We start from the raw sequence: 18,246 nt of genomic DNA, 5'->3' as shown, positions 1-18,246 counted from the left end.
TTGGTGTAAAAAGTTCGAGGACCACTGTCCTACAGCATAAGACACCACAATGTTTGAATAAATTAAAAGCTTTATTGATAAAATCTCTAATTTACACAAGTTTGAAAACATTCACTCATGGATGAGTCTGCTTGGCACGGAGCTTCTGAAGGGTTTTCTGTGTGGGAATAAAAACATACTTTGCGTCAGTTGAGCGCCCCGTTGTAAGCGTAATGTCTCCAGGAGGGAAAGTGAGTGTGATGGTTTACAATGTGGAAGGCTTTGGCTTTCTGTCGGTTCCTGGCATATGCCTCCTGTTGGCTCTGAACAGCCTTGCGCAACTTCACCTCCTCCAGCTGCTCGTAGAGTCTGAAAGAAAACAAATTCACTGTTAATACAGCGGTACCTTCATTTAACAGTTTAATAAATCACATGAAAAATATTGTAACTCAATGTAGTTATATGGCAAATGGATTTTCCACATTGAAATATCATACCTTTTACCCCCCAAAAAACACTTTTTTGTTAGCGGTGTATAATAAAGAAAAACTGCACTGTATTTTCAAAAATAAAAAGAATGTAAAGCAATAGACGTTTTTTTTTTTTTTTTTTGCAAGCATCTGGGCGGGATATGTGATGGACAGCAGCTCCCCGCAAGTGATCTCATTTTGTATTTGTATGTTTGACTCTTTCTGCCATTCAATAAACAGCTGACAGGGCATCGGATCGGTGAGGTTCTTGTTGCTTACATGCCAGGCCATTCCTGTGCCTTATAAACGACACTCAAATGTATTCATGATGTTAAGAAACAACATCCCAAAAGAAAAACAAAAACCCATAAATTTAACTCATAGAAACACAGCCGCAATCATGTCAGACAGGACAAAAAAAATGATATTGCCCAAAATGTGCAAAGTGGCTCCTTTGAGGAAAAAAAAAACTGTAGAAATACCTCTGAGTTCGTCTGTGCATCTCAGTAACTTCTTGTTTGCTGCTCTTGACTTGGTTGTGCTCATTCAGCTTTGCTGACATGCTCGTTACTGGGAAAAATAATTGGCACTCAACTTCTGGGGCACGCAGATCTATCTACTCCATCCATGCAGTTACTTTTAATAATATAATAAGGTAGATAAAAAAAAAAGTAAAAAGAAAGAAATCAATCTTCATTCAACACAGTTATTATGTTCAAGGGAGTAGGAAGAAGTAAAAAACTCATCACATTTTCTACCTGGTGGAGTCGGGGACCTTTGTTGCTTGACCAAAGTGGACTTGGCCGTTTTGGAGTTATCAACTTTGGCTTCCTGTTGAATCTGTGCAGCACACTCCCTGCAGACCTCTGCAGCTGCTCCAGTCTTGCCCGGCGCCCCTTTGGCTTTGACTTGCTCCCACCGGTGGGCCGACTGAGTCTGCAGCAGGGTTATAATAATTTGCAATTTTTCATTCAAGGTATTTCTTTCCCTCCGTTTTGACTCTTATTTTTCAAATTCAGTTAGTTTTCATTAGTGTCTCGTGTGGGTTTTTTTTGTGTTTTTCCATCCATCCATTATCTGATCCGCTTATCCACGAGGGTTGCGGGCGTGCTGGAGTCTATGCCAGCCGTATTCAGGCAGAAGGTGCGGTACACCTTGAGCTGGTTGCCAGCCAATCGCAAGGCACATAGAGACAAACAACCATTTGCGCTCACAATCATAGGTAGGGACACTTAAGAGTGTTCAATTAACCTACCAGGCATGTTTTTGGGCTGTGGGAGGAAACCAGAATACCCGGAGAAAACTCGCACAGGCACGGGGAGAACATGCAAACTCCACACAGGAAGGCCGTAGCCGGAATCGAACTCTGCACCTCTGCACTGTGAGGCGGAGGTGCTAACCAGTTGTGTCCCATGCCGCCCTTGTATGTTTTTCTCAGTTTAATTTTTATTTTTATTTTGGGGGAAAATGCTTAGTTTTAGTTGAGTGTTTATTAGTTTTAGTATTAGTTTTTTTATGCAAGGGATTTTTTGGGTGCAAGATTAAAAAAAAAGTCAGTTAATTTTGTGTTTTGGAAACATAAAATGTATTTTCAGTTCATATTTATTTTTTCAAATACCTTTTAATTTTATTTCATCAATGAAAATGTCCTATCAATTTTAGTTTTTTGTAATTTCATTATTTTTATTGAAATATAATAACCTTGGTCTGCAGAGGGCGTTCCCCTGACTGCACGCTGCCCTCAGCCGCTGCTCCAGACCTGGCCAATGCCCCTTTAGCCTTGACTTGTTCCACCCGGCGGGCTGATCTCTTCAGAAGACTTTGGCGCTTCTCCTCAAAGTGCCCTTGGTCTCGGGACCCCCAGTTGAACTCGAGGAGCATGCCTGATGCCAGGAAAAAAAAAGATCACACCCAAAACCTCTTGAAAAAATCCAATAGAAATCACTCTTCACCTTTCAAGATACCCCCCCACGCAACCCCCTCCCCTTTAAGTGTCTCCATAATTCCAACGAGGCGTGAAAACAAATAAATAAATGGTCTGCGTATGTGAAGGGTAAAAAAACATATATACATACCTGTATATCACTTTTTAATGTTATTGTGACAATTAATTTACTTAAGAGTCATAAGTCAAAAAGGCACGTGGGCAAATAAATGGCAGACTTTACCTGCATGTACTGAGCTCTCGTAATCTTTTAAGGACCCTGAAGGTTCCTTCATGATGGTTGTTTGGGACTCCTGTGATAGAGAACACAAGTTTATATGGGAATGGACTTGAGAAGGTTCTGGAATGCCAACACAAATACCTCATGGTCTTTCTGTTCTTCGTCCGCCCACATGACTTCTTCCTCGGGCTCCATGCTATCCTGTAGTGTGATGTCCGTCAAGCTCAACAATGTTATTTGGGACTGCTCCAGGATGCCCTTGGTACTGCCTGCTTCCTGGAAACAGAATAAAACAAAACTTTGTCACTGTCACGGAAACAATGAAGATCAGCTAAGCACCTCACAAATTGCAGCCCATTGGTAAAAATAAAATTACAAACATGCAATTATCAAAAAGACACTTATTCACAGAACGTAGTCAGCCATATTAGGAAACATGACCAAAAACTCACACACGCACACGCACGAACTGTCGTGTTGAAAAATGTACCGGTAGCTTCGCAGTGAGATCCATCCTCAGGTTCAAATTGTGCTCTGCCTTCACTTCTGCAAGGGGGTCAGCAATTGGAACCTGCACTCCTTGCTGCTCTTGTTCCACATTGTCCTCCGGGAGTATGCTGAATGGAGACGAAGTGTCACTCGCGTCAGATTGGGAGAGCTGCACAGCCTGAAATCAGAAAGGAGGCAAATACTTTGTTATGCTCATTTAGGTGAACGCACACACACCAAACAGACACAAACCAAAAGATGCATACACAAAAAACAAAACAGGCACAAAAATCAACCAGAAAAACAGATGTGCGAACACACACTCGCACTCCCTCACTCACTCACTCACACAACCTGCGGAGAGTCGACGCAATGCCAAGCGGATGTCTGGCGAGAGTCGTCCTCCGCCCTGAAGTGCTCGGTGGATTGCTCGCTCTCAGAGACGCCATCATGTGACTGCAGGTCAGAATGTGCCGACGTACTGAGCTCGCCGCTGGAGAGACGTCCGTTGGAGGAGTCATGAAAGACGGCGGACGGGTCCGGGGCCGTCTCGTTGTTGGTGATCTCGGCCGGAAGGGGGTGAAAGGAGACTGCTCTGGGCGGGAGAGGATTCACACCGGGGACTGAAGCACCGTGATCGGAGGCTTCGGGGGGTGACGACACATGCGGAAGAATGGCGCCCTCTGATAAAGCGCTGAGATCCGTGCCAGTTCTTTCACCTTAAAAAAATAAAATAAAATAAAAAAGACAAAGCATGCCAAATTAAGAGAATGTTCTCAGTTGGACATTTCCATAGTAATTCAGACTTGAAGCATTGTAACGCCATAACACAGATGCTATTCATTAGCGTGTCCATGGCAAATTGGTTGTATGTTAGCATTAGGCTTGTGGCTTTCCCTGAGGAAAAGCAATGTGACTGTTTACAATAATTAATAAAGTCATTCTCTTTTGTTTTATGTTTAGTTTGACAGTAAACCTTAATGGGGATAGGAAAAAAAATTGATTGAATCCTGTCTTGAGGAATTGTTCATCTGCCAAACTGCTGCTAGTTGTGAAGTGGCTGTGGTGATAAGATAAGTTTTGGATTTTGCTTGAAAGATCGTTTTTATTTAGTCTTAAAAATTCAGTTAGTTTTAATTCGTTTTGTAGGGCAGGTTTTTTTTTTGGGGGGGGGGGAATGTTTAATTTTGTTTTAGTTTTGATTAGTTTTCGCTTTTAAGATTAAGATATCCTTTATTTGTCCCACACTGGGGAAATTTACAGCCCAGTAACTTTTGGTGTTCAAGATTAAAAATATACAGTATATAAATACAATTCTCAAATGGCTGTTTGACATTCCCTCTTCGAATGGTCTGTAGAGAAATACAGAAATAAATACTTCAATATTTAAAATGTACCATGAAATCTTATATAAGATATATAAGACATAAGTGGGCGGCGGGATCACTTTAATAAGTATTTTTGGTATGAAAAAAATCAAATTCACTGTCCACAAAGTGCCTCCATATCCTCAAACCTGAGCTTCCACTGTCCTGGCCAGAAGACACGTCCAACTCTGCGACAAGCGGTCTCATGGAGCTCTCCTCCGGATGCTCGTCCATCGACGGTTCTGTCCGAGACGTAAGCTGATCCGCACAGGTGTCCCGCTCGTCTCTATGCCTGCGCTGGCTTGACTCTTGTGACACTTGTTCCGTGATGTGACTCAGACTTGTTCCATGATGTGACTCAGAGTCCCATCCGGCAGAAAGTGGCGGGCCAGATGGCTGCCCGATCATAGACGAGTGAGCCGACGGTTGACCCATCAGCGGCTCCATGGCTGCGGTGTCTCTTTGTTCGGCGAGAAGATAGGAGGACTGATCCCCCGGCTGACCAATTAGAGGTCTGAACGAATCCTGATCCTGGCAAACTGAGCGTTGCTCTGTGATTGGGCGGGCAGTCTGGTCATGATTCTGGAAGATGAACAAAAGGGGCTTGGTTGAAAATATGTCCTTGAGTAGAAACTAAAAATTTGTAGTAGAAAGATTTTGGTTAAAAAATTACATTGCGATTTTTTTCCCCTCAATATTGCGATTGTGATTTAATATGAAATTATTTTTTCAAGGTCCTCTTTCCATGCTTTTTTTCCCTTTTTTCTTTTTACCAAACAAGACAAAAAAAAACTTTCAATAAACAAATTTATGGTACTTCAATGTTTCGGTCTTTTAGGTTAGGCTTACACTAAAATAAAGGTAAACACACTATGAATTAACATGAAACAAAGTGTACTTCAATTAGGGTTAACTTCTTTTTCACTGCCTTCAAGTAGATTTCCATTACCATTCAATATGCAAAGCAATGTAAAAATAGTAAACAAATGTCAAGCCTTTCAGACGGCTTTGTGGCTCACTGACCATGTCCGTTGTGTGGGCGGCTTGAGAGGGAAGAGTCATGCGAGATGCTTCATCGTCGTCCTCTTGCCTCCCAGTGGCTTGGCCTAAAGGGTGAAGCTCCTCCAAAACGGAGACTTCGGTGTCTGGAGATCAAAAACGGGGGAAATTATGTGAAGTCGGGCATTTCACGAGACAATGCAACACATTTTTTCATCGCCTTGCGCATGTGGGACCATTTGTCGATTTATTCACTTTTTGGGGGGGAATTCTTTAATATTTTTTTGTTGCTGACCAACAAATCACATTGAGATTTTTTTTTCTCAACCTCATCTGTTAATTACTGAGCCCTGAAGAAGAACCTTTCCCACCAATGCTCAAAATGTCCCATGGTGAACAAAAGCATCCCGCATGGCGGGGGAAGCATCTAACGCACGCTGTACCTGTGCTTTTAACCACGGCGCTGAAAGAGACGTCGAGCTCTTGAGCATATCGGTCGATAATCCGCTGGGCGTTGCCGCCGCTGAACAGAGCGGTGGGCAGAGCAGCTTGGGGTTGGCCTGCAGCATGACTGGAGGAGGTGCCAAGTTGAGAAGACTCCGCGGCTCCAAGAGTTGGAGATTTACCTGGTAATGACACTTCAGGTTTAAACTACAGACCAAAGTCAACGTGTACGTGCCTGCAACATTTTCTTTTATTCCTTTTTCCATACAGTCTCAAAAATACACAAGCCAGTGCTACCAAGATGTGTGCTGGCAGACGGATTTCTCACCTGCCTCTGGATCACTGGTGATATAGCTCCCAGTGGACAGGGTGGTGGTGGACAGGCATTCCAGATCAGCAGTTCCATGTGTAGACTAACAGCCCAAGCGCACACATAGTTAGGGTAAGTGGTAGATGCCTGCATTTACAAGAAAATCCTACTATACATTGTCCTTCATGAATAATAATAATTTAGTGCACCTACACTTACCATGGGGTAAAATGCTGATACCCCCCCAAATATATATATATATATATATATATATATATATATATATATATATATGGGGTGGAGGCGGTTAAGCATTTTACCCCCCCGTCCCCCCCCAAAAAAGCTCTCTTCTAAGAGCTGATGTAAGCAAATTTAAGATTAAATAGACACAGCCGAGCTCAGTTCAAGTGTAGAAACCCTCATGGAAATGTATTTTTAGTCAAAAATACACTTCAGGTCAAGAAGATTTACATCATCACTCAGTGCACGAACATTAAAAAAAACAACAAAGAAAAACATGCGTCTCACTCACGCACGCGCGAACACACACACACACACGCGCGCACATGCACACAGACACGCACACACACATTGAGCTCAGTTCAAGTGTAGAAGCCCTCATGAAATGTATTTCGCTGTTAAATACACTTCAGGTAATTTTGTTTACATCATCGCTCAGTACACACAAAAAGACGACACTCTCGCACGCACATACGATCGCAAGCATACCCACACACCCACAAACGATCGCAAACATACTCACACACCCACAAACATTCTGACAAACATGGACAGACATAAAGACGAAAAGCTTCTCATGCATAATCAAAGGCCAAGACAGATATTGCCAAGGCACTCAGATTTGGCTATTTTTCATCATTGATTCACGACTTGTGAACCTCAGAGGGCATGAGAAGTGTACCCGAATGCAATGTCACCCCTTGAATAAAAACAACAGCCCTACCGGCGGACTTGCCCCTCCAGGTGCCCGGGTAGCATGTGGGAGTGAGTCGCTGATCGTGAGTGACATGCCAAAGGAATCAGATCCCCTCTCAGAGTTGGATGAGATGTGTTGATATGAACCTGGAAAAGAGCAATTCCATTTTCAAATAAACCCGACCAGAACTGCTGCACCATGGCTTACCAACCTGCAAGCTGTGGACCAATACCGGTCCATGGGTCATTTGGTACCAGGCATCATACAGATTTAAAAAATATATTTTCTGACCAGATTCCTCAGAGTCTAAATATCAGGTGTCTTCGTAAACATGTCAAATTTTTCAGTGAATAAAATCAAAATGTCAGCACACGAGTTGCAAAAAAACTTAATTCACCATGCTCAGAAGTATCTGGGGATATTCCAGTCCCCATCACCAGATTTTCTCGATAGAGTGGTGGGGTGGACTTCCTTGAACTTGGTCCAGAGGGGGTCTGCAGAGTATGTTCGGTGGTCACGGATGACTCATATGGCTCCTGCAGAGACCAGTCCCTTGTATGATGTGGCAGGGAGAAAACGTCCACCGGACCTGAGAGTAGGAACAGCGCCAGTGATGAAGAGACATGGTGTCTTGCATGTAGAATTGTAGTTGCTATTGACATTTCAGATGTTTGCCCTGGTATTGTTTCAACACCAGTCTTGAGATACTTTACACAGGTCTCTCCCAGTCAGAATTTTAGTGTCCTGACAATTGTGACTTGTTGTAAATGAACATTTTATACTGACCCGTCACCAGGCTGGTGTTCACTGGCGTCTCGACTTCCTCAATGGCGCTGAGCTCATGCTGTTCCCTCATCATGCCCAGCCTGTCGCGTGTCACTGGGGGTTTTCCTGCTCGAGCAGGAGCATGCAGTGAGACTGGAGAGACTGAAAATACATAGCAGAAAGGTAGACAAAGATATCAAATGAAAACCCACGACAGCGTGTTGCTGGCAGTATGTGAACCATGATTTAGCAAGTGGAACATTATATTTCATCAAGGAGGACATAACAAAAAAAAAAACCAACCCACCACCAACAACAACAAACAAACAAACAAATCAATGAAACACACTTCATTACCAGTTTCGCTGGAGAATGGGGGTTGAAGACGTGGATCGACTTCTGTCTGCAGATGCTCCGGTTGGGTCAGACTCCCCCCATTAGATTCTTCTATGATTTTGAGCAAGGAGGAAAGTAGTCCCAAGCGGGATTGACCGGCATCGTCCTCTGCCGAGTCCTCACTGTATAGCTGTGGATTGGAAAGAACCTCATCCTACAACCATTTGACTTTCACATGACAAGACAACAGCACCAGGTGGCATTTTGACATCGACAGACAATGATTGAACTCACTTGTGCATCAACATTAATCAGAGCCCGCAATGTTTCCTTTTCCTGCCTCAGGAGCTCCAGACTATGTTGCTGTCTTTGTCGCAGCTCCTCAAGGCTTTCTCTCTTGCCTTCCTGCTGCCTGCTATCGTGGAACTCCTGAGACCCCTCCTGGTCGGAGTCATCTTCTGCAGGTGTTCCAAACTGTGGAAAGCGACCCTCTGTGACCGTTTGGATGGGCCGGAATGGAAGGCTTGTGGTGACCGTTTTAGAAGGGAGAAAGTCTGCGGTGACTGGTTTAAGGGTGAAGGATTCTCTGACGACCGTTTGAGGATTAAGTACTTCTCTGCTGACTGGTTGAGGATGAAGTGACTCTAAGGTGACCACTTGAGGAGTAAGTACTTCTCTGGTGACTGGTTGAGGCTGAAGTGACTCTCTGGTGACCACTCGAGAAGGAGCTGGCTCAGTGGTGACCAATTGAGGGAGTGGCTCTCTGATGACTTGTGGAAGACTAAGCGACTCTCTGGTGACCATTGGAAAAGGTAGTGACTCTCTAGTGACTACTGGAGTTTGAGGAAGTGAGCCTGTGGCGCTCACTTGAGGAGCAACTGGCTGTTTGCTGACCATTCTAGGATGAATTGGTACTCTGGTGACTACCTCAGGAAGAACTGGTCCTCTGGTGACCACTTCAGGAGGAAGTAACTCTCTGGTGACCATTTTAGGAGGAAGTGCCTCTCTGATGACCGGTTGAGAAGTAAGTGTCTCCGTGGTAGTCGGCGGGCTTCTAGCTTGCTCCGCAACTCTTGAAACAACTTTTCTCATCAAAGGGGCAGGATTGGAGATCTCCTGTAGCTGTTGCCTAGGAATGATTAAACTTTCGCATGGTTCTGCAGTCTGCAGGGTGGGAGCAAAGCTGGCACTGGTGGAGGGAACACTGGGTGGCATGGCTGGACCAGTGGATCTTGGTGAGGTAAACTCAGCAGCAATTTGTGGCTCTGTAGAGCGTAAATCCAGCAGAGGAGTAGGTGGAGTGGCCATGTTGTGACGACTCTGGAGAGCGCGCTGGTATTCTTCCAGGCGTCGTCGAGCCAAGTCCATAGACTGCTGATGAATTCTTCAAGTTGAGCCCCCGCCCCAAAAAAAACAAAGGATGGCATTACAATCAGACACTAGAGGACGTGGAATAAAATTTCTATACATTTTAGGTGTCAAATATGATTACAACGGGTTTAAATGACTTTAAATGTGTTTAAAACAACGGAAGGGGTAAAACCATTTACAAATATTGTTTTAAGTGTCTGAAACGTAACCAGACTGTATTCACATTTTTTCCTATGGAACTTAATCTCAGCTACCGTATTGGCCCGAATATAAGACGGTGTTTTTTGCATTGAAATAAGACTGAAAAAATGGGAGTCGTCTTCTATTCGGGGTCTAGACATTATACCCATTCACAACGCTAGATGGCGCCAGATATCATTGAAGCGAATGCTGAACTTGACTCCCAGGCCAAAGTGAACCCCTGTCACGAAGAATAAAAATAAAAATAGCGGTAGCACGAAGAAGAAAAATAAAAAATAGCGGTAAGAAAGAAAAGAGAATAATAGAAGAGATAACAGAAAATGGAGAAACATAGCGACAATCTGGAGAAAAGTGGGTCCAAGATCGGCCAGGTTAACCGGCAGCTGAGGAGAAGTTATGATGTAATTTACATTTCAAAAACTAGAAGCCACTCATTTACGAATGTGATTGCACTTCAGTTTACATATTTAAATGTTCAGATATTAAGATATGAATGAGGCAAAATAACATGCTTTTTCTCTCAAATATATTATTATAATCATTTGTTTCAGATGTACTGTAATTATTTTCAGTATAAAAATTTATTTGATGTTCAAAAAGTACTTTTTCAAACTTCAGTCTTGAAAAAGAGGGGGTCGTCTTATAATCAGGGCCATCTTATATTCGGGCCAATACGGTATTTGCTGAAAAACTCACCTATCCACAGCTAGCCAGTGTATTTGCACTCTATTTATCGTCCTAAATTGCTACAAGATTCCCCCAAAGGGCTGACGAATAGTGTCAAGGAAGCCTGTTGATGTGATACACCTCAATATTTTGTAGAACTTCTTCGTGTCAAGGTGAAGCCAAATGGAAATTACAAAGTTGTCGCACAAAATCTTATGTTTTTGGACTTCTTAGTGGCTTTGAAAAAGCGCAAGCTAACAAACAATGGCATTCTCGTTATTGGATAATTGCTCTATTTATGGTTGCATTGTTTTGCTGTAAAATAATCTAAAAGCCTTTTTTTTTAAAAGGTAATCTTGAAAGATGAATTTGAAATCAAAGTGTTTTGTGATCAAAGTTTAGGGTTTAAACTATGAATGTAGGCAACTATAAAAATGTTTTAAGCAGGGTCACGACAATTAAATTAAGCTTTTCACTATTTATCCTTATCCTTGCGAACATCATGGGTTTAATGTACAACTAAAGCAGCAGATGATGCAACATACCTGTTTTGCTCCAGGAGGCGCGCTTGACATTCTTGGATTCTCCTGGTGTGCTCTGGAGTTAACGGCTGTCATACAAATCAATACATAAATCATGATTGAGAATCAAAACCAAGAAAAAATATCTTACTCAAACATCGGCTAACCTGCGGATCTCGGTAAACTTCCTGGCCATGAACCGGCGGTACCTCTGCTTGATTAAGAGGGATTTCTTGGGTCTTTTGTTGTTTTCCATCCTGCTGAGCCTTGAGCAGCAGCTGCTCCAAATGGGCCTTCTGGTCTTCCAGCTCGTGTAGCAAGGCCATCTGCTGCTGTTTCTCCCGCTCCAGCTCCATCTCCTGCAGAAGATAAAAAGGTCAAGAAAAAGCCTCACCCAAGAAATTAGACAAAAACAAACCGGAGTTGCTCCTGCTCATCCCAGAGAGGGCAATCCTTCATAGACATTTGAAATATACAGTCACCCCGTTTTTATTTATTTGCTGTTCCTTATACAATTTTCCTTTTCCCGCAGAACCTGTTCCACCAAAGTCCTAAAAGTAGTACAGTAAATCAGTGTCAAGAAAGTACGGTGAAGTGACACACCTCGAAAAGTGAGCTCTGATGGTTCTGCTGTATGCTTTCATTTGATCAACCAATCATCACAATTTGCACAAGCCAAACTGCCCTGAAAACAATAATCAGTGGAAAAATGATTCTACACAAAGTGGACTACCAGTCCTTTGGCCATCTCTTACCCTTTTCTTTCGCTCTGCTTCAAATTCCAGAATTTTGGTGGACAGGTCATCTCTGTCTTGAGTGTCTGCTGGGCCTGGCTGACTGCTTGGATTTACAGCTAACAGAAAAAAAGAGACCCTGTTTTTCCTCATGGAAAGAGCTTATTGAATAGTAAATATTAAAAAAGCAAGAACATGAAGATTTCATCATATTTATCAATGACATTTGTACTGGCCCAGCTGGGCAGCATCAATGAACTTTGGGTAGCCCGCACAGGCACGTAGTGGACCCCAGTTCATTCCAATGCAAAGTTTATCATTTCGATTTTTTTCCAAAATTCCTCAATCTAATGTCACATTGAAATTTAACAGACGTTATACAAAAACTCGAAAAAAAATACCAGGAACTCTCTCAACCCCAAAGTGAAATATTTTGAATGCGGCATTACCTTGAAATAATGATGGAGGTTGGGTGGGCTGGCTACTGAGGGAGCCCGTGTCGATGGTCATGTCTTGCTCCGAGACCGCCTCTTTATCGACGACCGCAGCACTCTCCACAACTTCCTCGGGCCTGACGAAAGCATCCCGCTCGGGGATGACGTCGGTGTCCCGTTCTGAGACCCGACTGGCAACAGTGACGAGAGAATGAGCATCAGGGATGCCATTGCTGCCGCTTGTCGACTCACTCCTTTGGGTCCTGATGCGATTGAGGAGATTCTTCAGGGCCTGTCTGGGAGCTGCCCTGTCGGTTTTCACTGCAAGTTTAGAATGGGTGTGTGGAAAATTGCATGAGCATTTATTCAAAATCTTCGCTCAGAACGACAGTGTCGTACTAGTAATGGGGTTTTTCCCTTCACTATTAGTGCCACTTTTTGTCTACTTTGTCAATTTTAACATGGCCTTTTATCGTCTGCAACCTGAGTCGCACTCTTAGCAAAGGCACGCTGTCGTAGCAGGTGCAGAATGTGGTCCAGCATTGTCCCGCTGAACCAATCAGGGGCGTCCATGAAAAAGACATCGCTTAGATGGTAGCATATTTTTCCCCCAAAACCTGCATTTACCTTTCAGCATTAAAAGTGCCATCACAGATGTGTAAATTACCGATGCTATTCACGCTAACCCATCCCGATACCATCACAGATGCTGGCTTTTGAACTTTGCGTCTGCAACAGTCCGGATGATTCTCTTCCTCTTTGGCCCGGAGCACATGACGTCCACAATTTCCAACAAGTTGAAAAGTGGACTCGCCAGATCACAGAACCCTTCTCCACTCTGCATCAGTCCATCATTGATGAGGTTGGGCCCAGAGAAGCCGGCGCATTTTTGGGTGATGTTGATCGAGTTTTAAGTTGCACTTCCGGATGCAGTGCCAAATTGTATTTACTGACAATAGTATTCTGAAGTGTTCCTAAACCCATGTGGTGATATCCTTTACACATTTATGCTGGTTTTTGATGCAGTGCCGCCTGAGGGATTGAAAGTCACGGTCATTCAATGTTAGTTTTCCGCCTTGGCGCTAACAGGCAATGATTTCTCCAGATTCTCTTAAACTTTATATGATGGACCGTAGATGATGAAATCTCTAAATTCCTTGCAATTGTACTGTACGTTGAGGAACTTTTTCTTGAAACTGTTTGACTATTTTCTCGTGTAGTTGTTCACCAAGAGGTGAACGTCACACCTTCTTTGCATGGGAAGGACTGAGCAATTCAGTAAAGCTCCTTTTAAACCCAGTCATGGCACCCAGCTGCTCCTAGTTAGCCTGTTCACCTGTGGGATGTTCCAAAGAGGTGTTTGATAAGCATCCCGCAAATTTCTGTCATTTTTAACACCTGCCCCAGCTTTCTTGGGACATTTTTCCACCAAAAAATTCAAAGTTAATGATTATTTGCTAAAAAAAAAAAAAAAAAGTTTATCAGTCTGAACATTAAAAAGCTTGTCTTTGTAGTGTATTCAATTAGAAATAGGTTAAACATGATTTGTAAATCATTGTATTCTATTTTTATTTATCTTATACAATATCCCAACTTCATTGGAATTGGGTTATGAAGAAAAAAAAAGTGTTTAGTACCATGGGCAGAGTCCTGCGATGCAGGGTCCACTGTTGACTTTTGTTGTTTGGATGTGGTAGTCTCATCGAGTGTGACATCTAGCTCGGAATCCTGGCTGCTTGTGGACACGGCAGGAAGCGGTTCAGGGATGAGCCGGCCCAGCAGGTCACCTTTGAGTTCTGGGAACAAGCGCATTTATTTGCATTTAAGCATCACTTGAATCATTTGAGGCCATCTGGATTATAGCCATTCCACGTCAAAAAAATGTATGAAATAACGGTTCAGATTTTTTTTAGGATGATTCAAATATTTGGGAGAATTAAACTGAGATCGATCGACAGATCGACAGATAGATAGATAGATAAAATGACTACGGTACTCTTTTGGTCCCTTATCACAACAAAATGATGAACTGCAGAAGTGCAGACGGAACATTTGACCGTTCACAACAGAGTGGAAAATCAGCAAAAATTGCTTTCCCCTCCCCAATTTCTTGGGGAAGGAATATTTGAATGTTATGTTTGGTTTGTGTTGGAATGTGTTAAAAAAAATGATTTCTTTTCTTTTTTTCTTCAATGTTTTTGTAGATTTTAAAAGCACTAATATCGGCTAATTAAATTGGTCTGCCGATTGATTGGTCGTGCCCTATTATGAACAGAGGCAATTCTAAACATTTTTAGGAGGCTGTCAATTACAATTTTCGACAGGGCTAAGTCTCAATGTACAGTAGACTACTGTAAGAAGTATGGAGTTCTTACTCCTTTCTCTGGTGTACATGTCTTCAAAGGCAAACTCCATGTCCCTTTGGAAGTCGTCCTTCATCTCCTGTCTCCTGTGAGGCGGCTGGAAGATCACTGGCGGTATCTGAAATGCCTGCTGCCGCCTCCTGAGCATGTCAGCCTGCTGCATGTGCTCCAATTCAACAAGGAGCCGATCGCGGTCCTACAGAGACCAAAACAGGGTCTAAGATTAACGGTGGTCGGGCCACCACGTACTTACAAAATGCTGCGCCAAATGGGGTCAGTACATATTTCATGTATACATAAAATGAAATCAACACATTCTGCATTTACTCGATATTCTTGACATGCAGTGTAAAATTTGTGTACTTGTACCCTCTTTCTCCTCACTAGTAAGTATTCCGTGAACTAATATGAAGATGGGGCACACTAGTATATACAAGACTGCAATTCCAGCAACACTTTCTACTACAGCAATCCCATTTATCGTGGGAGGTACGTTCCAAAAAGAACCTGTGACATTCGTGAAGTACTGATAGTCTTCTTGATTTAAAAAAAAATTTTTTTTACAATTATTACATACAGAAGAAATACTGTGTAGAAGGAAACCAAAGATGAAAACTTTTTTCAATCCCAACCATTAAAAAAAAATTAAATAAAAAATATGAGCGTTTTCTGACGAACTGATAAACGTTTCGTCGACGTTGCTGATTTTGCCATGGAGAAACTTTGGCAAGCTGTACAGCGATGAGGTGCGGAGATTAGTCTACAGTCCCTTAGCCAATCAGGATGGCGAACACAATGCACTGTTCAAAAAAAAAAAAAAATCTATGAAACAGCAAAGCTGTGAAAGATGAATCACATTATCGCGAGGGATTACTGTATTCCCTCTCTCTACCGTATGACTCGGAATTCATTATTACAGTTATCTTTCAAAAGGAATTAATGGGAATCTATGGGTACTGTAATGTCCTCAAATGTGTGCAAGGAAAGCTAACTATAAAAATCAAAATGGCATGTCAAAAAAAGCAAGCCATTTTCAACACTTTTAGAATGGTCAATAATATGTAACCACGTGCATGGAAAGCCATACCAGTGCACGGTGCTCTTTCCTCAGAGCCGTCTTCCCTCGAACACGCGCCGTCTCTATTTGCTCTGCTCTCTTCCTCTCGCAGTCTCTCTGGAGGTCCACAAGCCTCTTCATCGCCAGCTCAGCTACCTCGTGGGCATCCGCCTTTTTGTGCAACTTGAATGAGAACAACTCGAAATAGGAACACGCGGTTTATGGTGAGGCTTTTACCTGTTGTGTTTCCTCTGCCCGATCCACTGTGGCTATGGGCATGTGGTAACGTGTGCTCGCAAAGGCACTGATGTCGGCTTTCCTTCCCACGTTTGATTTCGCAGAATCAATCGCCTGCTTGAAAGGAGAGGACAGCACAGTTCACAATAAAAAACCAACTATATCGTGGCTCATCATTCACAGTGGATTTTAAAGCCCTATTTTTTTTTGGGAGTGGGTTTACAGTACACAGGCACTTTCCAATGTGGAGTTTTATGCTTTCAGTTTTGTGCCTAATTGTGCAACAAAATGCCGGGCAGGAGTGAGCTATATTTGATGACATGCAATGTAATTAAGAAGAAGACGACGACACCCTGTCAATGGAGCATAGTCTGACATTTTGCCATTTTAATTGTTCCCAGAGCAGAGGGAATACCTGCGAGCATTGCTGTCTGCTCTCTTTGTATGTTGCCCTTGCGTGTGTTAATGTGGACTTTCATTTGATGAAATATGGTTTGATTAAACTTGTTCATGTTGAACTATACTATGTTTAATTTTCTTTCACTTTGTGCACATTTCTTTCCTAACTTTGTGATAATATTGATAAAAGTTTTTTTTTTTGTCATGACAATCTTGAATCTGTTCAATTTTCACGCCATTTCAACCACAACATTTTAGTATACCAGGGCAACTCACCAGAATTGGATTTGATGGAGGCGGTGGGAGGTTGGCCACTTTTGAGGATCTCTCCTTTTCTACCTGCAGCGCCTTCTTCCGAGCATTGATTGTACTGGAAAGTAAACAAAAACAATGTGCGCATTTCTCACGCTGTTTTGGTGTGATATCCATCCATCCAGCCAGTCATATTCAAAAGTTGAACAATGCTCACCGGCTTTGCATCTCGCTATCTTTAAGCCTCTGTGACTTCAACTCCTTGAGGGCATCTCGAAAGCGTTCCTCAGCTTTGGCATGATTCAGTGCTTCCCTTTGGTTTATGGCCGCCAAATCGGGCTCCTTTTACAGATCAAATGACATTTTAATCCAAATGTGAGATGCTCTTTTACAATACATTGTTGTCTCGAAAGTTGACATCTAGCTAAAGGGCAATCTACTGGTACGGCACCCATCCTTGCAAGGAGGACAACTACTTGTTACAAACATGGCAAAACTGTGCAGTTGTTGACATTAGTGCACTACTAGTCCAACTAGTGAAGCCTGTGTAAATGTTAACTGGTAGATTTTCATAATGTCATATTGCATTACATTTTCTTTGGCCATCCTCTGTCCTTGACCGACCATCTGGAGGCTCTGTTCGTACAGCATCTGCAACGTGTGTAGTTTCTCGCTATGATGTTGCTCCCATTCCTCCCGCAGCTCCCTTCCCAGCAGCTCCAGCTCACGCTGACGCCGCTGCTCAACATTCTGCCGCGTCTGCAGAGCAAAGTTCTTCTGCTGCTCACGAACCTGGGAGAGGGACAGGTTGGAGGGAGTCAAGTACACACTAACAGGATGAAATATTGTTTCCTTCTTAACCAATTACATTTGATGTCTAAGAATACAAATAATCTTTAAAAATCGTTACGTGTGGCTTTTCTGAACGGTTCCGTAAAACAAGCATTTTTTTCATGGTGAATTCCAAAACATACCAAGAAAAACCAATACATATTCATTCTTTGCAGAAGAAAGTGTTTGTTTGAGTACATGTACTAATGATCAGAATGTGTCTGTGTATTGAATGGCAGTCATCCATTTCATGATTATTAGCAAAGGTTGAATTGAGACAACTGGACTGTTCCTGTTTGTTAAAGTCCTTTTTAACGTAATTGGTTGAGCAGAACACAATTAATTTGCGACCCTGGGAAACAGATGAGAGCACCAATCAGCACGAATGGCAGTTTGAAAACTCACATTCACGCTAAAGTGAATGTTTGGCTTATTTGGTATTGGCAAGACTATTTGTAGGGATGCCAAATAAAACTTGACTCGAAAACCACGCATATTTTCGACCGGGTTAAGTGAGTTTATGACGTCACAAATAATTGGGACGTCAAAAAGCAAAGCAAATTTTCTTCCATTTTCGTTTACCTGTTGAATACGCAGTATTCTCCTCCTTTCCCTTTCTTCTTGAATCAACTGGGCCTCTTCGTTGGGACTCGGTCGTAATTTTCCCACCCGCCTCGCCATTGTTTCTCCGCGTAAACATTTCTCTCTAGCAACATACGCAGCTAGCAGCTCTCCGAATTAGCCCGAGTTGGTCAACGGTCCGCCCCTCAAACGCGAGTTAAAGGATAACACAGGATCATATCAAATTGCGTGAGTTAAAGATACAGTCCACTCAAACGAAAATTACATTTTGGAAAATTGTGCAATCGTCAAGAGTTCCCTTTGAATTAGGTCACGTCACATCCTGTCGTTTAAACAT

General features: G+C 42.7%; 1 protein-coding gene across 4 annotated transcripts; it reads right to left on the bottom strand.

The window, feature by feature from the left end:
• Positions 1-52: 52 nt before the first annotated feature.
• cep295 (centrosomal protein 295) lies at positions 53-18,195 on the bottom strand. Of its 4 annotated transcripts, none has more exons than XM_086124727.1 (30): positions 17,910-18,195; positions 17,088-17,288; positions 16,714-16,838; positions 16,521-16,614; positions 15,846-15,962; positions 15,639-15,779; positions 14,564-14,747; positions 13,826-13,984; positions 12,204-12,509; positions 11,776-11,873; positions 11,188-11,379; positions 11,045-11,109; positions 8,556-9,645; positions 8,283-8,451; positions 7,947-8,087; positions 7,558-7,749; positions 7,188-7,306; positions 6,242-6,326; positions 5,913-6,095; positions 5,494-5,615; positions 4,620-5,052; positions 3,458-3,822; positions 3,105-3,281; positions 2,756-2,890; positions 2,618-2,687; positions 2,151-2,332; positions 1,208-1,385; positions 932-1,019; positions 249-348; positions 53-157 (listed from the first exon to the last, which is right to left on the bottom strand). In XM_086124727.1, exons 1-30 carry the CDS (start codon positions 18,006-18,008, stop codon positions 116-118), a joined length of 5,652 nt encoding a protein of 1,883 aa, XP_085980853.1. In that variant the 5' UTR covers positions 18,009-18,195; the 3' UTR covers positions 53-115. The 4 variants fall into 4 exon arrangements, with proteins under 4 accessions (XP_085980853.1, XP_085980854.1, XP_085980851.1 ...); XM_086124728.1 differs by having other exon boundaries at positions 15,846-15,959; XM_086124725.1 differs by having other exon boundaries at positions 53-348.
• Between the last annotated feature and the right edge of the window lie 51 nt (positions 18,196-18,246).

The sequence above is a fragment of the Hippocampus guttulatus genome, chromosome 12 (assembly GCF_054856545.1).
Source record: "Hippocampus guttulatus isolate MCC_2025c chromosome 12, RoL_Hgut_1.0, whole genome shotgun sequence".
Lineage (NCBI taxonomy): Eukaryota > Metazoa > Chordata > Actinopteri > Syngnathiformes > Syngnathidae > Hippocampus > Hippocampus guttulatus.
Note: the sequence above shows the minus strand (reverse complement) of the source record. Positions and strands in the feature narration are given on the sequence as shown.